We start from the raw sequence: 21,143 nt of genomic DNA, 5'->3' as shown, positions 1-21,143 counted from the left end.
AAAATTGCTAACTGCAGTAGTTGAATATTGATCTGTAAGCCTTCAGGATCTTGGGCTTTAGACTATTCTTTCCAACCAAGCTCCTGAAGGAATAACACCACTGCATGAGAACCTAGAGCTAAATAGGATGGCAGTTTGTTAGCATGGTACAGATTTCTGATTTCATTTGAGGTCAACAACAGCAAATTCTTACTAAGGGAAACAGAAAGAACAAATCAGACTGGTTAAATGCCTTATCAGACAACAAATTCAAGTATGAAGCAAGAGCAGATCAGAGGGAAACAGCAATGCAAATCAAAGAGTGGGCCCAGATGGGAACAAAGAAGTGGAGCTTTTGCTTCCTCCGATCCAAGGCTCCACTTCTTTGATCCCATCCGGGCCCACCACACTGCATTTCTACAACAAATTCAAGTATGGTATTCAAAGAATTAATTTTTTCAATGAACATATAGAACATCAGCAACTACAATACAAAGCTGTGAAACTAAGTAATATAACAAATATTCACAACCCGGCCGATATTCAAAACCATTTAACCAGTCAGGAACGGCATCTGGTCGGTTAAATGGTACTTAGCCAGCTATCCAGTGATATTCAGCGGAAGATAGCCAGCCAGATTCTATATATGTCGCCTAAAAAATCAACGCGGAAATAAGCATATTCTATAAAATTTAGCCATGGTGTATAGAATATGCTTAGTCGATGTCGTAGCACCTAAATCTATGCGCGTCCATTTACGCCAGTAAAAACCTGGTGTAAGTCCCTGCAAGTAGATTTAGGCACACTGACCCATTTTCTGTAATTACGCTCAGAAAATTTGGAATGCCCATAAACATGCCCCTTTTAAGCTACACACGTTAATTATGAACTACGCGCTTTGCAATTTAGGCGCAGTTCTTTATAGACTATGCTTAGCGATTTCCATGCATAAATTGTAATTATTGCTAATTAGGGCTCATTATTGCTTGTCAAGTTTAAAAACTGTATCTCAGAAAGAAGAGAATAGAGATCGACTGTCGTTTGTAATGACATAGGAAATGTCAAATGATATATCCTATGTCACTGCATGTTGCTAACAAATTAAAATGAGCAGAAAAAAACATTTTGTGAAGAATTTCTAAATGGCACCCGAAGTTAGATGCCAGGAAGATCCATGCTAAACCAGTATTCTACGAAGAGTACTCTGCATGGGTGTGGCACTTACACCTGCTGAAACCTGGTGGAATGCCCCTGACCCACCCCTGACCCCTCCCATGACCACGCCCCCTTTGAGTCGTATAACTTAAAATTTAGGCACAAGCTTTATAGAATAGGGCACAGGCAGATCTGCATACAAACCCAAATAAATGCCAATTAATACCAATTATTGATTGTTAATGGCTCATTAACTAATTAGATTACTCATTGATCTGGGCTCTGTGCCCAAATTTGGGTGACCTGTATAAAAACTGGGGATTTGTGTTTTTTCATTTGCTGATAATAGTGCGCAATATTTGCAAAGAGTGTTCCCTGTTTTTGAATAGTGTGTGGATGAGCGAACCATTGCACATGAGTGAACTATGACACATGTGCAAATTAGTGCAAGCATGTGTGCACTTTCAGGAAACATGACTCCAGTAGTAGTACCATGAGATTACCTCTAGAGCATAGGAGCCAACTCTGTGGGTGCTGTGGGTGCTTGAGCACCCCCAATATTGACATAATTTTGAAAAGTTGGCTCCTATACTCTAGAGGTCGTTGACACCATTTTGGATCCCAACGTCAGACAAGAAGGAGCAACAAGGTATCACAGATTTTCAAATGTAGGCTCTGGTGAAGCTACTTTGGGGTGGGTAGGTCAACACTAAGGGGGACTCTTCAGGTTGGGGGGGCTTCCCGTTGGGAGGGCACTACGGGGGGCTGATGTGGGGTGGCTGCATGAGAGGGTTGTGCTTGGGAGCATTCTGCCCAGCTTTTTAAACATTTTGCTAGTCCCTTTAAGATGTAGCTTAGGAGCCCCTTTTTTTCTGGGTTATTTTACTGGTTATAATGCGGCTTGTGATGTGCACCCGATGTTCACCCCAAGTTGTGATATAGTATTTACATAGTGAACGCTGCTTTACATTCATTTGTATGTTTTGCATCTCATTATTATGTACTGTGGGGTAACCTAAATAATGCTATGTTAAGGCATCACAGCCTGCATTAGTCTGGCAAAGATTATCTGGGTATAAAACACTGCTGCAAGCTAAATATCAGGGGATTTTTTTTTTTTTTTTTTGTGGACTAATACAAGAGATGGCCTTCACCGTGGAAGATCATGGGCATGCTTGGGACAGACATGAAAGGTAATAGTGATACAGAGGGAAATGATTGGAGGTCAGGTAAAAAACATGGTGGGGGGGGGGGGGGGGGGGGGGGGAGGAGAAGTTGGTGTTGAGTTGCATATGAAAATTTATATATGCATCTACCACAATGGGCAAACCTCAAACAGTCAGACCAGATGGACCATTTTTGCTTTTAAATATTGCCATATGGAATGATTCTCTTGCAGCCCTCTTAGCTTTATAAGAACATTTTTACTTATATTATTTGGGTTACAGAGCTTCCATGCTTCACAGTTCACACATCCTGAGACGGAGGAATTCCTTCCAACTTTAAAATGCAAGAAGGCTGAATGTACCCTAGGAATCACTGATTCAGGGGTATGTTTACTAAGGCATGCTAGCGTTTTTAACATGCCTTTAAAGTTAAGGCATGTTAAACTCTAATGTGCCAATACATTCCTATAGGCGTTAAAAACACTAACACGCCTATAGCGCACCTTTGTAAGCATAGGTGTCAGAATGAAGTGTCAACAACTTTTTTTTTGCCAGCAACATTGCCTTTGAAGGTGAAAAATGTGAAAAGTTTTTTTCTCCCTTCCAGGAAAATATACTCAGTAACTTCTTCTCTAGACCATGCTTATTGTAGCAACCCAGAGAACTGTTCTTGCCTCAAAGAGATTACAATGCAAGTGGATAACCTAAGGGAATTGGTGCTAGTAAGTCACCCAAGGTCCTAAAAAGTGTTAAAGGCTGGAAAGTGATTTAAACTCTGCTTTCCTTGATCTCAGTTGATTGCTCTAACCACTAGTTCACTTTCTTCTTGAGTGATTACAGCTATCAATTCAAGCAACAAATACAACTGATCAGGTGACCCGTGCACTCTGAAAATTCTTACTGTATATAAAGAGATCAAAGACAACCCATGTTTAGTTACTGTAACATGTTTTTACCTGAACAGGGTGGATCCTGGTTTTTGTGCTTCCGATTCCTTCCACGGTGGTGACGGCAGCACCGTACAGTGAGCAGATGGGGAGCAGACAGGCATTGACAGTGTAATGACTTCACATTGTAAAGTAGAATCAGTGACATTAGAACATTGGAATCATTTCCTGTTATATGGATATAGGCAAAGCCATCAGGTACATTTTCCCCATGAACTTTGCACCAATTCAATGTGAAAGGCCTAAAATAGAGAGTTTTATAAGGGCCAGCAGGCACTTGTCTTAGTCCCAGTACATCAGAATAAACCAAGCTAATTGGACGGGACCTTACAAGGAACCTAAATGATTCAAATTATGTTATATCTATGGACTGCCAAGACAGAAAGCAGTGTACTTTTCATGTTAATATGTTAAAGGCATATGCAGAGCGCACAGCTATGGTGCTATCTGTGTGCAGCCCACCAGAAGAGTGTCAGGATAGTGAATCCATAACTGACCTTCTGGCAGAGACATTACCAGAGGGATCTACACAACAAGTGGTAGTGAGAGAGCAGTTAACCCCCACTCAGGAACAGCAGCTGGAAGCAGTATTGCAAATGCATATTGATGTGTTTTCTACTAAACCAGGAATTACTCATTTGGCTAATCACAATGCAGACACCGTTAAACATAAACCACTGAAGCAGAGTGCCTATCAAATATCTGCTGAGATGGAGAAGCAGATGAAACAGGAGATTGATGAGATGCTATCCCTAGGTGTCATAAAGAAGTCTCATAGACCCTGGGCTTCTCCTGTAGTTCTTGTTCCTAAGATAGATGGCCCAACCTGCTTCTGTGTGGATTACAGGAGGCTTAATGAATGTACTGTATCTGATGCCTATCTGATGCCCCGGATGGACGAGTTGCTGGATCACTTAGCAGGAGCCCAGTACCTGACTACAATGGACCTTAGCCAAGAGTACTGGCAGATTCCCCTAACAGCTGCTGCTCAGGAATAACCAGCATTTATTACCCCATTTTGGTCTATATGAATTTACTGTGATGCATTTTGGAATGAAAAATGCCCCTAGTACATTTCAATGCTTGGTGAATCGCATGTTAGGTAGACTCCAGGAGCATGCTAGGGCTTATCTTGATGACATTGCTATGTACAGTCAGACTTGGGATGACCACCTGATCCACTTAAGTGGGTATTAGACAGAATCAGGGCGGCCCACCTGACCATCAAGTCCAGCAAATGTCAGATGGGGATAGCAGAAGTGCAATACTTAGGACACAGAGTGGGAGGTGGACAGCTAAACCCTGAGCTAGCTAAGGTGGAAGCTATACAGAATTGGCCCACTTCCCAAACCAAAAAGCAAGTATTGGTCTTCCTTAGGAGAAGCAGGGTAATACAGGAAGTTTGTGCTTCATTGCAGCACCATAGCCAAGCCCCTGAATGACCTGACTAAAAAGAGACTGCCCTGAATCATTACCTGGTTGCCAGAATGTGAAGCGGACATCCAAGATTTGTGGTACAGACTGGTGCCTCAACCTGTGGAACTTGGGCTGTACTCAGTCAAGTGAATAGCAGAGGGGAGGAGCACCCTATAGTCTACCTGAGTAGCAAGCTCCTAGACAGAGAGGTAGCATATGCCACTATTGAGAAAGAATGTTTGGCCTTAGTGTATGCCCTTAAGAAACCCTAACCATACCTGTATGGATGAGACTCTACTGTCATCACAGTCACAATCCATTGGTCTGGCTTAAAAGAGTTTCAGGAGAGAATGGGAAGCTACTCCGGTAGAGTCTTTCTCTGCAGATGTATAACTTCACCATATAGCACAGAAAAAGCAGTGAACATGGCAATGCTGATGGCCTCTCCAGGAAGGAAGAGCCAGAACCACCCTGACACTGGACTGTTGAGACCAACCAGCAGGGAGGTGTGATGAAACAATGGGTTTCTAAGCCTGTGAACTGTATTTATTACTTCATGAAGTGTATTTGTCCTAATTGGCCAGCAAATGGAGTTTGTTTTGTGTTTTATGTTTTAAAGACTTTTTCTTTTCCAGATTAAGCTTTGTGGAAGGCAATCTGCAGTACCATTGGCCAGATACTTTCAAAACTGGTACCCTGGGCTCTGATTGCCTGGAGTTCAAATCTAGCCAGGAGGTACTGGATTTTCTTTAGTCTCAGCTTGGGAGTACAGAGGAGAAACATCTCTGTCCTGAGACCCTGTTCAAGACTTGTGAGCAGTTAATTTCCTAAAACTCCCCAGAGAGTGGGAGACTTGCCCAGAGGCAAGTGAGACCTAGTCAGTGGGAGGTGGGTGCTAGTATAGAGCACCTGCCCAGGTGCAGGCGGGTCTGGGCAGTGCTGGGGACAGATCCTCCAGGTGGCCACAGGGTTAACCCCGGGCGGGTGCTAGGTGTTCCATGACATATAGAATAGGCTTACATTTCTACACGGTATATAGAATAACACCAACCACCTCTCCACATGACCAAATGTAGTTGCAGCCACCCTATTGTTTTTTTGTCTATTCCCCCCTCTTTCCTATTGATATTGTAGTTCTCCCCTCATAACATTTGTACTCATGTTTGTGGTTTATGTTTTCTCTTGTCTATTTCTTTTAGATTGTATGGCACCCAGATGGCAGGAGAGAAAGTCTATAATAAACTGGAAACTTTTTACTTGGCGTAAATCCCAACACCTAAATTAGGCACAGAGCGAGTGTATTCTATAACAACGCGCATAGATTTTAGAAACGCCCACACCCCACCCAAGGCTATGTCCCCTTTTCAACTATATGACTTAGAATTTAGGGGCACCACATTACAGAATATGCTTAGTGAGTTATGTGTGTAAATCCTAATGCCAATTAGTGCTGATAATTGCTTGTTAACATTCAATTAACAGCGCTAATTAGCTAGTTAACCAATTAAGTTACGTGCATTGTTATAGAATATGCTTCATTTCCACATGGAAATTAAGGCACCGTATATAGAATCCCAGGGTAAGGGACAGATGGAATCTGCCCATGGGAGACCCCAGCCAGTTTGGCCCTGGACCCAGAGGTGCTCTCAAGGGAGTGCTACATAAGGAAAGGAATGGAAAATAAAACAAAAAGAGCACAATGATTCTGTATTGGTCCACCCACTGGGAAACACATAACTCCCACTGAATACTGGCTCAATAAAAGCCTGTTTACTAACTTGAAGTAAGGATTTGCAGTTACCAAGCTGTTGTAGGTGTGTTCCTAGCAGTTTCCCACTCAGCTAGAGCAGCAAAAAAAATTTAATATATATTAAATACATTACAGATACCACAATGCAGTTAGTTACTCCTGCTGAAGTGGTATTGACTGCACCACGTTATCTGCCATGTTAATAGTTAATGCATGGTAACTACCTTGACATTAACTTTAAGGCACAGTCTCTGCTCATTCAAGGCCTCTTTCCACATTAGCTGTTAATACAGAAATTACTGCAGGCTAACTGCTGTGTTAATAGCACTGCTTAGTAAATAGGCCCTACACTTTTCTAAAGTATTCTGTAAGGATACAGTATCTTCTTGGAGACAGGTTCAAATCTTGAGACCATAACAGTGCAGGCGCCACAGCCTCCTCCTCCACAACCATACTTTGTCCCTGTGAGACGGACTGCAGGAGCATCAGTTAAAGAAAACAACCAGGCCTTCAGTTAAAAGAAAGATTTTTTTTTTCCAAAAGTAAATGGCAATGCAGAGAACTCAGAACTTGCAGAGAATACTAGCTCAAAAACAGCACACTAAAAGGGAGAAAACCAGCATCTTCATGGCTCACATACTCAATGCATTTTTCAGCCATGACTTCCTCACAGTCTAATCACCACTCCTGGCTTTTAATTTCACCTTTTTGGATGAGAAATGCTGTGAGCCCGATGCTGAGAGTTACTGCTTGACATATCTGAGTCTAATGTGTGCTATATTTGTACCAATCATCATTTTCATTATTACACGTTTGTTTCTGTGGTAAATAAGATAAGGCTCCTGATGAAGGCATGTCTGCTGAAACACAGCCATGTTGAGCCTTTCGACGATTGGTTTACATCATTTTTGAAGCATTCAAAACCTGATTGCCTGGATTTGCTTTGGTTTCCTCACTTCTGACTGCTGGCTGACCTTATCTATAATGTCAGAATTTGCATGGCATAGGTAAAGAAGAAATGGTCCTTTTCATATTAGCAATATGTTATACATTAATCTTTGGAGTAACAAGTGGGGAAATTATTCAGAGTCGTGGCTTTAGGAATTGGTAAAAGGGGCTGGAAGGTTCTTGAATTACATGCTATTCTAACCATCAGTTTCTTTGATAATGCACTTGAGAAATTCATTTATATTAACTAATTTTACAAGTGAATTCTGTTATCAGATGAAGGAATCTGGGCTGCTTAATAACTAAGCTTTATGACTAAAACATTAGAATTTGATCAGAACAGATATTTAGATTATTTACAGAATGAAATGTGGGTTCATGCCAGCAGTTTATGTGCTAGAAATGCTGGTCATTAATCTCTCCCCCTCCCACTCTCCCTGTGTGTATAGGGGATGTGTATTGGGGTGAGGGAGATGTATGTGTGTGTAGGTGTGTATGTGAAAGGGTGGGGAGGAAAGGGTATTCATACGGAAGGACACGGTAAAGGATGGTGGGGCATCTGGGGACAATGTGTGGGTATATGTTTGTAGGATACTTGCCTGCGTCATTGTTTCCCTGTCTCTGTCTAAGCCAAGCTGCTGAGGTGAGAGCCAGAGGAAGATTTTGGAATGGAGCACTTAACATTTTGCAGCCTGGGCCTCCAATAGTAAATCAATGGGGGTGGGGGTGGGGGAGGGGTTAATTCATTCAAGCTATCATCCAGCTTGCCAGATTTCATGATTTATTGTCCATTCTTTACAGAATTATTTGCTAATCAGATTCAGCTAAGGAAAAAGACTGAGGCTAATAAACTTATAGCTACAGAACCTGATACAGCCCTAAGGAGTTCAACATTAGATCAGTAGGGATTAAAGTTGAGATCATTAGAGAATGTAACATACATAGTAGATGACAGCAGAAAAAGACCTGCACAGTCCATCCAGTCTGCCCAACAAGATAAACTCATAAGTGCTACTTTTTGTGTAGACCTTTCCTTGATTTGTATCTGTCATTTTCAGGACACAGACCGTAGAAGTCTGCCCAGCACTAGACCTGCCTCCCAACCACCAGCCCCGCCTCCCACCACAGGCTCCGCCACCCAATCTCCGCTAATCTTCTGAGGATTCCTTCCTTCTGAACTGAATTCCTTTATGTTTATCCCACACATGTTTGAATTCCGTTACCATTTTCATCTCCACCACCTCCCACGGGAGGGCATTCCAAGCATCCACCACTCTCTCTGTGAAAAAGTACTTCCTGACATTTTTCTTGAGCCTGCCCCCCTTCAATCTCATTTCATGTCCTCTAGTTCTACCGCCTTCCCATCTCCGGAAAAGGTTCGTTTGCGGATTAATACCTTTCAAATATTTGAACGTCTGTATCATATCACCCCTGTTTCTCCTTTCCTCCAGGGTATACATGTTCAGGTCAGCAAGTATCTCCTCATATGTCTGGTTAATTGAAAACCAACCTGGATTCCTATTTTTAACAGAAACATGGGTAAAGATTGAGGATGATCCCATAATTAAAAAACTTTCTCCCTCAGCTTATAAGATATTATCACTACCTTGGAAGGAAAAAAAAAGAGGGGGAATGGGTTTACTATAGAAAAGTTCTTTTGTTGTAGACTCACTTGCATCATTAACTTCACTGTTTTTAGAAATATTAGCATGTAGAATTACTGACAATACTTTATCAGGACCTCTGAATTGTATCTTATTTTACTGTCCTCCAGGCAGTCTTTAGCAAGAGATGTTTTTTATAATTTTGTAGCAAGAAATTTGATAAATTCAGCCAATAATTTAGGAAACTATCCAAACCTTTTTTTTAAGCTGCTAAGCTAAGTGCTTTTTACTACATTCTCTGGCAACAAATTCCAGAGTTTAATTACACAATGAGTGAAGAAATATGTTCTCCGGTTTGTTTTAAATTTACTATTTAGTAACTTCATTGCGTGCTCCCTAGTTCTAGTATCTTTGGAACGAGTAAACCAGCGATTCACATCTACCCTGCCCATTCCACTCAGTATTTTATAGACTTCTCTCATATCTGCCCTCAGCCATCTCTTCTCCAAGCTGAAGAGCCCTAGCCACTTTAGGCTTTCCTCATAGGGAAGTCGTCCCATTCCCTTTATCATTTTTGCTGCTAATTCTGCTGTATCTTTTTTGAGATGTAGTGACTAGAATTGCACACAATATTTGAGGTGTGGTTGCACCATGGAGTGATACAAATGCATTATAACACTCTCATTTTTGTTGTCCATTTCTTTCCTAATAATTCCTAACATTCCATTTGGTTTCTTAGCCACCGCTGAACATTGAGCAGAAAGTTTCAATGTATCATCAACGAGGACACCTAGATCCTTTTCCTGGGTGGTATCTCCTAATGTGGAACCTTGCATCTGATAACTATAGTTTGGATTCCTCTTTCCCACATGCAGCACTTTGCACTTGCTCACATTAAATATCATCTGCAATTTGGATGCCCAGTCTCGAAAGGTTCTCATGCAATTTTTCACAATCCTCTTGCAATTTCACAACTTTGAATAACTTTGTGTCATCAGCAAATTTAACTATCTCACTATTGGAATCGGCGAACGCCTCTACGGTACTATTGTAAGCCACATTGAGCCTGCAAATAGGTGGGAAAATGTGGGATACAAATGTAACAAATAAATAAATAAATAAAGTTATTCCCATCTCTAGATCATTTATATATATGTTAAAAAGCAGCGGTCCCAGTACGGACCCCTGGGGAACCCCATTATCTACTCTTCTACATTGAGAATACTGACCATTTACCTACTCTTTCTATCTTTTAACCAGTTTTTAATCCACAGTAGGACATTAACTCTTATCCCATGACTTTCTGATTTCCTCAGGAGTCTTTCATGAGGTACTTTGTCAAATGCCTTTTGAAAATCTGATGCACAATATTGACCGGCTCACCTTTATCCATATGTTTTTTCACTCCTTCAAAGAAATGTATTAGACTGGTGAGGCAAGATTTCCCTTGACTAAATTCATGTTGGCTTTGTCTCATTAATGTAAGCTTATGTATATTGTCTGTAATTTTGTTCTTTATAATAGTCTCTACCTTTTTGCCCGGCACTGATGTCAGGCTCACCGGTCTATAATGATGGATCACCGTCATTCAAACTGCTGCTTTTTAACATATTTATAAATGACCTAGAGATGGGAGTAACTAGTGAGGTAATTAAATTCGTAGATGACACAAAATTATTCAGGGTCGTCAAGTCGCAGGAGGAGTGTGAAAGATTACAGGAGGACCTCGCGAGACTGGGGGATTGGGCGTGCAAGTGGCAGATGAAGTTCAATGTTGATAAGTGCAAATGGGTAAGAGGAACCCGAATTATAGCTATATCATGCAAGGTTCCGCATTAGGAGTCACGGACCTAGAAAGGAATCTGGGAGTCATCGTGGATAAGACGTAAAAAACTTCTGCTCAGTGTGCTGTTGCTGCTAAGAAAGCGCACAGAATGTTGAGTATTATTAGGAAAGGGATGGAAAACAAACACGAGGATGTTATAATGCCATTGTATCGCTCCATGGTGCGACCGCACCTCAAGTATTGTGTCCAATTCTGGTCGCTGCATCTCAAAAAAGATATAGTGGAATTAGAAAAGGTGCAGAGGAAAGGTGAGTTTAAGATCCAAGATGGCGACGGTTTGAGCAGCTTAATCGGACACGCTCGGAGTTTGCAGCAGCTGACTTTTGTGAGAGCGTCTTACCTGTCAATCGATGGGCAAGAGGAGAGGCAAAGTCTGGGAGACTCCCCATGTCCCGGGCGGAACGCCCCAGCTACTCCAGAAGACGCTGGAGCAATTCCGAGTTTTCTCCTTTCCTGAGTTGGCGTCTACTCCTTCAGCCGGAGCTGATGCTTTGACACTAGACGGCAGTGGAGACGGGGCTTCCCTGAGCCCCGTTGAACGTGCGGCACCTCCACAACCTGGAAGAGAAGCTCTAACTGCGAGCCCTGTTGCCACAATCCCGGGAGGAGTACATGGCGAACAGGGAGGGAGCCAGCACGAGAGGACATCTGGAGCCGACAAGCAGGAGGGACCGGAATTATCACCTACTCACGTTGTTTCTAAAACAGTGAGTATCCTGGAGCAAGCCTCCAAGGCCCCTCTTCTGGAGTTTTTAGTGGGAACGGTAGTGAAACCTGCCGTAGTGACTTTGGAGTCACTATGGGACTTAACCTCTACGACCCAATCTGCATTACAAGCTTTAGTTTTGAAAAATATGGAGACAATTAAAGCACTTTCGGAGACTGCGTTAAATCAAATACAAACTTGTGAACTCCAGGCTTCGGAGGTTAAGAAACTGTCAGAAAAAACTGAAAAACTTGCACTGGTGGAACAAACTTTAATTAAGGACAAAAACTTCACTTTAAGACGCCTGGAGTATCTGGAAAATTATTCTAACAGATTGACTTTACATTTCATAAATTTTCCTAGATCCCCTTTGATACTTCCAATCCAAATGGTTAGAAAATATTTAATAGAAACTTTGGGAATGCCTGAGAATTCATTGCCACCTATAACCCGAGCTTATTATATACAAGTGGATGGGAATATCCCAGAAAATTTACAGAGGCAAGATGCAATGAATCTCACAGCATTCCTTGAGTCCTCTCTTGAGGTCATAACCCAAAGGACCACTTTGTTGGTCACATTTGCGTTGGAAATAGATAGAGACGCTGTGCTTAAACTTTCTTTGAGACATTTGGATTCGCTGTTTTTGGGTTCAAAAGTTAGAGCATTTCCTGACTTATCTAGGGAAACTCAGAGGAGACGTAAGATGTTCTTATTGTTACGCCCTAGGGTAATAGCAATTGGGGCAGAATTTCTTCTCAGATTCCCATGTATATGTAGAATAAAATTTCAACTAAAACAATATCAATTTTTGAACCAAAACAGCTAGAGGACTTTATAATAAGCAGAGAAGAGGTTAGAGTACAGGTTTAGTCTCATATGTAACACTGTATGGCAGATTTGAGTAGACCACTCAGGAATTAAGCTGCTTTTTTTTTTGTTTCCACTTTTGTGAAATTGCTTAAGATTTAAGTATAGATATTTCCTTTTTCTTGGATCAATTACTTAAATTTGTGGGCGATAGTTGAGTACCCTTGAGGTCGATTATATGTGTATATTGAATGATGACTTTTCTTTTGGTGTATTTTCACTCATAAGTATATATTATGAATGTTAAAATTAATAAATAAAGAATAAAAAAAAAAAAAAGAAAAGGTGCAGAGAAGGGCGACAAAAATGATAAAGGGAATGGAATGACTTCCCTATGAGGAAAGGCTGAGAAGGTTAGGGCTCTTCAGCTTGGAGAAAAGGCGGCTGAGGGGTGATATGATAGAAGTCTACAAGATAATGAGCGGAGTAGAGCGGACAGATGTGAAGCGTTTGTTTACACTTTCAAACAACAACAAAACCAGGGGACACAAAATGAAGCTAGAATATGATAGATTTAAAACAAATAGGAGAAAGTTTTTCTTTACTCAGCGTGTAGTTAGACTCTGGAACTCGTTGCCGGAGAATATAGTGACAGCAGCTGGCCTTACGGAATTTAAAGGGGGTTTGGACTAATTCCTGAGGGAAAAGTCCATTGAACATTATTAATTTTTTTGGGGGGGAGGGGGGTGCCGGGTTCTTGAAGCCTGGATTGGCCGCAGTCGGAGACAGGATGCTGGGCTTGATGGACCCTTGGTCTTTTCCCAGTATGGCGGTACTTATGTACTTAAAGGCAACTACCTCATTGGCATAAAAAACTTCCTTGATGTCTGTCCAAGCTCTGTGCAATGCAAATTAAATTAAACTTAAGTGACTTATCTATAGCTTAACATGCTAGTGAAATGCTGCCAGATTGATCACATCAATAGAGGCCTGTGTTTCGCTTTTGGCTGCTTCAGGGCTTTCTAAATAATGAATCCATAATCTCACACTGCAAACTTTCATCGTCACTGGTTTTCAAATGTAGTCTGGGAATCATCCCCCTGATTCTGTAAATGGCGCTTTAAATTACGCGTGCAAATTTGAGTGTGTACCCAATTTGTGCATGCAATTTTATTGAGTAATGATCCAATTAGCATAAATAACTGGACCCTAACAATTATTGGTGCTAATTGACATTAATTAAAATCTATGTGCATAAATTTGTGCATCTCCACATAAAATTTACGCATGAATCAAAAAAGAGTGTGGCTATGGGAAGGTCATGGGTGGATTGGGGCATTACTATAATTTATGTACATTGTTATAGAATAAGGGGGATCCATGCCTAATTTAGGCGTGAGGATTTATACCAGGGTTCAACTGGTGTAAATGGTCACACCTAAAAGTAGTCATGGATCCAAGCGCTCTAAGAGTTATTCTATAAATGGTACCTAACTTTGAGTCCCGTTTATAGAATAGCAATAATCCCTGGATTCTTTATAATGTGCCTAGAGATCAGCACCAAAATCCAGGCAGATTCTATAACAATGTGTGTAACTTAATTGGCTTAACAAGCTAATTAGCGTTGATAATAGCACTTAACAAGAAATAATGAGCAATTGGCAATAATTAGAATTTACATGTACAACTTGCTAAGTGTATTCTGTAATGCACTGCGCCTAACTTCTAACATGCGCAGACAAAAAGGGGTGTGGTTATGGGCGAGGAAATAGGCATTTCATAGGCATTCCAAAATTTGTGCATGTAGTTATAGAATATGACCCAGTGCACCTGTGAAGAAACAGTGTTTTAAGCCTGTAAAATGTATTGGATATTTTCCTGCATTGATTATATTCTGAAGTGTATTTCTCCTATTTGGCCAGCAGGCGGTGTTTCTTTGCTGTAAGCTGTTACAGAAAACCGAGTGTTTTTTCTTTAGTTTGACACAAACAGGAAGCAAGAAGCAGTATATATTTGAAATCTTGTTGACTGGGCTCTGATTGGCCTGGAGTTTGAATTTCTCAGCAGTCGTTGCTGGCTGTTGCTCCAGTCTTAGCCTGGAAGAAGAGGGAGACAGATCTCTTTGCTAAGGCTCTGTGAACAATTATATATCCTGATCTTCACAGGTACTGTTTAGACAGTATATAAATGTTTAGTTAGTTTTCTAATTGATCCATTTTTAGTTACTTGTTACTGTTTGCTATTTGCACATTTTTGTCCCACTGTTCAATATTTTTATGAGAATAAACACAATTGTTTGTTCATTTTGCCTGTCTGGATTGACAACAAATCATGGTGGTTTGTGTGTTGGGACTGTGAATGCTTTCTGGGAACTGAGGGACCACTGGGTGTGTGGCCTCCAGTAACCTAGAAATCACTGAGGATAATTGAAGAGCAGGAGACTTGCCCAGAGGCAGTTGTGACCCAGTCGGTGGGAGGAGGGTGTCAGTGTAGAGCACAAGCAGCAGGTGCAGGCAGACCTGAGCTGTGCTGGGGATAGACTCTCTAAGTTGCCATGGGGTAACCCCAGGTGGGTGGCTAGGAGTTTCATGACAGCGCCTAAATCTACATACCAGGATTTATGCCATATTTTCATTGGATACATATAGTTTTAGGCATGTAAATCTAGGCAAAGCTTATAGAATACACTTAGGTGAAAATGTTTTCCATGCAGATTTTTTAGGCGCCATATATAGAATCTCCCCCTATGTGCTATTTTTTTTCAGTACCTATCTTTTGCATCATATATAGAATTTACCCTCGTGTACATAATTTTTTTTTTATATTTGTTCTAAAGTTTGTGCCTTACTTTAGATATTTTCTTGTAAGAGGAGAGTCTGTTATAAAGATTTATTGATTGATTTTAAAAATGTCTAACCCATTTAAAATCTAAGTAGGTCACATCAAAAAAATACACAATAAAAAAAAAATCATAAGCAATACACACATATTAAAGTCAATAGTGCTACTCATCCATCCTAGTCTGCTTTCTACCATTCAAGTGGAATTTGTGAGGAAGGATATTGAGCTAGACAAAAACCTGTTAAACTCCATAAAAGTTAGTGTTCCAGTGAATAGGATATGGGAAAACTTCCATACTATTTTTTGGAATCAACTGAATAAATATTTTTAAATATTTTCAAATTCACATTGTAGTTTAGACAACTGTCCTACTTACCTTATGAAAAATGCTTCCACAAGTTTTAAAATTGTTTTATTAGGTTGGCTGAGATCTTCTCTGTCAACAGGTAGATTCCCCACTTTACTAGGGGGAATTATTCTTACTCTAATTAATAATAAAAAAAAAACTCCAAAAGCCTCAAGTATGACCTGTAGCTTCCATTCCTTTTTTAGTAAACTTATGAAAGGATTGGTTGGTTGCTCTTCAACTACTGGAACATTTGGAAATGTTTGACATCCTACATGATTCATAATCAGGCTTTCAGACAAATTTTAGCATGGAGACAGTATTGGGAGCTCTGATGAATGAATGATTTGTTTATTTATTTATTATTTTCAACACTTCTAACCTGCCTATAAACTAGGCCGTTTCCATAAAAACATACATACCAATGTAAAACAAAACACGATCAATTAACAGAAATATAAAATACTACTAACATAATCCAAAATATAAGATCTCTGATGAATACTGGGAAGCAGGCTGTTATGCAGTTTGATCATTCCAGTGCTTTTGATCTGGCTGATCATAATATACTGCTTCAGATTCTAACTAAGGGGCCCTTTTACTAAGCCGCGTAGGCACCTATGTACGCTCAACAAGCACCAATTCGGAACTACCGTCCAGCTACCATGTGGCCCGGGTGGTAATTTCATTTTTTAAGTGCATCCACTATGCGCGCCAGAAAATATATTTTCTTTTCCAGTGCGCAGCGCTAACCGGGTGGTAATTGCCAATGCACATGCGCTGATGATTACTGCCCGGTTAACATGTGAGAACCTACCGCTAAGTTAATGGGTGGCAGTAAGGTCTCAGGCCCAAAATGGATGCACGCCAATTTTTGTTTTACCACACATCCATTTTCGTCCCAAAAAAGGCCTTTTTTGCAGGTGCGTTGAAAAATGGACCTGTGCGCGTCCAATACATGCGTCTACACCAGCACAGGCCACTTTCTGGTGCCCCTTAGTAAAAGGACCCCTTAGGTATAGCTGATAATGTACTTAGTTGGTTTAAGGGATTTCTCACAAATAGGAGTTAAGAAGGATGGAAGTTTGTTGAAAAATAGTTTGCAACTTCTAGGGTACCACAAGGCTCCCCACTTTCTCCTATCCTGTTTAATGTTCTTATGTTTTCCTTGGAAGCCAAGTTACAAGAAGCCGGTGTTTTCAAGTTTTTATCTATGCTGACAATATTACTATCTTGTTACCAGGGAGTCCTGATTTTAATGGGGTTAAATCAAGGATATCGATCTGTATTTCTCTTATCACAGAATGGATGACTATCTTTCGTCTTAAACTACATCGGGATAAAACTAAATTCCTTCTTGTTGGGTCTAAAATGAATGCAAATTTGGAAACCTTTTTTGATATTGACAACAAAGTGTATAAATTAGAGCCTTCATTGAAGATATTAGGGATTACATTGGACTGTAATTCAATAATGGAAACACAAGTGAACTGATTAGTAACAAAAACTGTTTTTGGACTATGCACAAACTGAAGAGGATAAGAAAATATTTCCAACAGGATAAGTTTAGATGTACAATCACTGATATTGTGGAACAAAGACAAGCAGATCAGATGAGCAGTCAAACCAAACCTTTAATTAGAGATACACAACCTAAAAATGCCCGACACAGGCCATGCTTCACCCACGCAAGGGCTGCATCAGGGGCTATAAAATAACAAATATATATCAATATAAATAATAAAAACATATGGCAAATATTTACAGTTGCATAAATGAATAAGGCCCCATGACATGCAAAATAACTTAACTAAAACATAAACATGTAAAAATATTTTCCTATCAAGCAGCAAAGGCTTGGAATTTACTTCCTGCTAATATAAGACCTTTGGAATTTATGTAGCTTTTAAGAAAGCTATTAAAACAAGAATATTTGAAGAATATGCTTTACCTCATAAACTCTAATCAGTCATATGCTTACTCATGCAACTATTATTGATGACTGTAATTGCTGGACAATTGGAGGGGCATAATCGACCAGAAACGCCTATCTCCATGGGCGTTTATCTCCGAGAACGGGTCCGTGAAGGGGCGGAGTGAACCGTATTTTCAAAAAAAAAATAGACGCCCATGTGTTATTCGCCAAGGTGTGAGCTGGGCGTTTTTGCTTTTCAGCGATAATGGAAAATGAAATCGCCCAGCTCAAAAACGAATAAATCCAAGGCATTTGTTCGTGGGAGGGGCCAGGATTCATAGTGCACTGGTCCCCCTCACATGCCAGGACACCAACCGGGCACCCTAGGGGGCACTTTTACAAAAACAAAAAAAAAGGTAAAAGAGCTCCCAGGTGCATAGCACCCTTCCCTTGGGTGTTGAGCCCCCCAAATCCCCCTCAAAACCTACTGCCCACAAGTCTACACCATTACTATAGCCCTAAGAGGTGAAGGGGGGCACCTACATGTGGGTACAGTGAGTTTGGGGGGGTTGGACGACTAAGCATTAAGCAGCACAATTGTAACAGGTAGGGGGGGGATGGGCCTGGGTCCACCTGCCTGACGTCCACTGCACCCCCTAACAACTGCTCCAGGGACCTGCATACTGCTGCTTGGGAGGAGGGTATGACATTTGAGGGTGAAAGTAAAAAGTTGTGAAACATCATTTTTTTGTGGTGGGAGGGGGTTAGTGACCACTGGGGGAGTCAGGGGAGGTCATCCCCGACTCCCTCTGGGGGTCATCTGGTCATTTAGGGCACTTTTTGGGGCCTTATTCGTGAAAAAACAGGGTCCAGGAAAAGTGCCCTAAATTCTAGCTACAAACGTATCCATTATCGGCGAAAGGCGCCCATCTCTGTTCGGGTGATAACCACGCCCCAGTTCCGCCTTCACCACGCCTCCGACACGCCCCCGTCAACTTTGTCCGCATCCGCGACGGAGTGCAGTTGAAAGTGTCCAAAGTTCGGCTTTCGATTATACCGCTTTATTTGTTTTTGTGAGAAAAACGCCCATCTCCCGATTTAGGTCGGAACTTGGGCGTTTTTCTCGTTCGATTATAAGCAGGTTGGTCTGCCTCTTGTTTTTGTCATCCGTTTTGAATTTTAAAGGTATAAGCGGAATATAAGAGACTAATGCAATGTAATATAATTATTTATAATATTCCATATCCTGGAAACAATATGATGTGGATTAGGCATGATGTTTGTTACAATGGATCATTTTAATGAGTTTTAATTTTTAACAACTGAATAAAATATTGTTGTACTGCTCTAAAAGAAATAAAGAGCTTAAGGAAATAAAATAGTAAAAGCATTTATAACTTTTCAACAAAACTATTAAGCAACAATAAGGTCACTATTGAGTGGAATAGCCAACACATAACTTTAAATTAAGGTTGCCAACTGGATCCGGATTTGCAGGACAGAGTTGATCCATTCCTGGGTTTACTCCAGTGCATGCTAGGACTTGTAGTCTTGCTTGTCATAGGTAATGCAATGAAGAAATCAGAACTACAAGTCCCTGCATGCAAAGAGGTAAAACCCAGGACTTGATCAACTCTGTCCTGTGAATCTGGATCCAGTTGGCAGCTTTACTTTAAATGGATAACTCAATAGCAGCAGATGGCAACAAATCAAGATAGTAAATTGATTATGTCTGTAACTGCCAGGTCATGAAATAAGAGTAAGCTTGAGAGCGAGCACACTCTAACTGAAAAGATCTGGCAGGAGGTAAAAGAAAATGCCTCTCTGAAACATAATGATCGCTTAGAAGTATTAATTGGTGGAGTATCAGAAACATATCGTGGTGCCATGCCATGAAACACTTTAAATGCCAACACCAGTGTTTTGAAAGTGAAATGTTTTTAAATTGGAAACCAATGCAAAAAATAAATAACAGGTGAGGTATGATCTCGTAAACCAAAATTCTTCAAAAGTTGAACAGATGCATTTTGAACACGCTGGAGTCTTTCTAAACTCTTATCAGGTAACCCAACAAACAATGCATTGCAATAATTAATGCACGAAATTACATAAGCATAAAGCACGTCCTGGGACACTTATTTATTATTATTAGGATTTATTTACTGCCTTTGTGAAGGAATTCACTCAAGGTGGTGTACAGTAAGAATAAATCAAACATGAGCAATAGACAATTACAGCAGTAAAAATATTCAAATAACAATACAAACTATGGCATAGTATACTACTTACAATGTCAACAAAATATGTAATAGAACATTTTAATTGACAGTGTAGGGTATAAGCAAAGATGGAACATATAGATAGGTACGAGAGTAAGAGGAGTTAGAAAATAAAGTGACTTATTTAAAGAAAGTTGCACATGAGGTCTGAGAGATCGTTAACATATAGGTAGGTAAGAGAGTAAAAGGATTTAGAATGTAAGGTGTCTAATTTAAAGAAAGGTGCACATGAGATCAGAGAGAAGGTTAAATATTATCTCAGCTAGGGTAGGAGTGGATAAACATGTTCTGCTGCATTATGTGCAGCCTGCGTCACTCCTTGTGTATATGAGTGAGATTAATTTAAAGAAAGTTGCGCATGACGTCAGAGACATGGTTAAATATTATCTCAGGTAGGGTAGGAATGGAAAAACATGTCCTGCTGCAGTATGTGCAGCCTGTGTCACTTCTTGTGTGTGTGAGTGAGACTAACAAGTTAGTTACTTCTTCCATTAAAGGCCTGGTTAAAGAGCCAAGCTTTAACCTGCTTCCTGAAATAGAGATAGTCTTCTGTTAAGCGGAGTCTTTCAGGGAGTGCATTCCAGAGTGTGGGAGCTACTCTGGAGAAGGTGCACTTGCAGGTATCACATCATATATTGTCTTTTGGAAAGGGTGTGGTTAATGATAGCTCTTGAGAGGACCTTAGTGGCTTTGGAGGTGTGTAGAGGATCATCTTATTCTTCAGGTACTTGGGGCCATTACTTTTAAGGGCCTAGAAGATCAGACATATGCCTCATGCAAGGGGAGGACAACACTTTTGTAGTTGGAAAGGCAAAATCTGCAGCCTTCACCCCCAAAATCCCCAGTTATTGATGCTGTGTCGGGCAAAATATTGTTCAAGCCATGGCCCTAGTGGTCCACTGCATCTCATTCTCCTGCCAACCAGAGGTATAGCTCGGTGGGGTGCAAGGGGAGCAGCCGCTCCCCCAAATAGATTTTGAATGATCAGCCCATCAGCCTTGCACTGGCGCTTATTTTACAAAAGGTCTGCTCCCCCTGACATCAAGCCTGGAAAAGCTTCTGCTGCCAATGATTTAGTCCACTTTCAGTTTTGCAAGTTGTTCACTCTATTTCAAGAATGTTGCCGTATTCTTCCATCCCAATATTTACCCTTGATAACAATCTGTAGTCCATATATAGGATCCTCTTCCACAAATATTTCACAGGAATTGTTCTTTAGCATTTCCTTGTTTTCTTCATCACTCTCCATACATTGCTTCTTAGCACCTCCCAGTCTTACAATTCTGTCTCAGCTCCTTTCCCTGGTATACCTGAAAAAGTCTTGTCTATTTGTTTTTCATGTTTAGGTATCTCTTCTTCTGACTGTGCTTTTGTCACCTGGTTTTGTCTCTTTAACCCACACAAGAATATTCTGTAATCCTCTTTTTGAAATGTT

At 40.6% G+C, this 21,143-nt stretch overlaps 1 protein-coding gene across 1 annotated transcript in view; it reads right to left on the bottom strand.

The window, feature by feature from the left end:
• The window catches only part of LOC115474517 (aldehyde oxidase 1-like), a 221,257-nt gene that overhangs the window by 179,824 nt on the left and 20,290 nt on the right, over positions 1-21,143 (bottom strand). Inside the window, exons 3-4 of the mRNA XM_030210007.1 lie at positions 6,791-6,887; positions 3,257-3,365 (exon numbers count right to left, since the gene is read on the bottom strand). Coding sequence (XP_030065867.1) covers positions 3,257-3,365; positions 6,791-6,887 — 206 coding nt within the window. The remainder of the gene's footprint in view (positions 1-3,256; positions 3,366-6,790; positions 6,888-21,143) is intronic.

Source organism: Microcaecilia unicolor, chromosome 7, assembly GCF_901765095.1.
Source record: "Microcaecilia unicolor chromosome 7, aMicUni1.1, whole genome shotgun sequence".
Lineage (NCBI taxonomy): Eukaryota > Metazoa > Chordata > Amphibia > Gymnophiona > Siphonopidae > Microcaecilia > Microcaecilia unicolor.
Note: the sequence above shows the minus strand (reverse complement) of the source record. Positions and strands in the feature narration are given on the sequence as shown.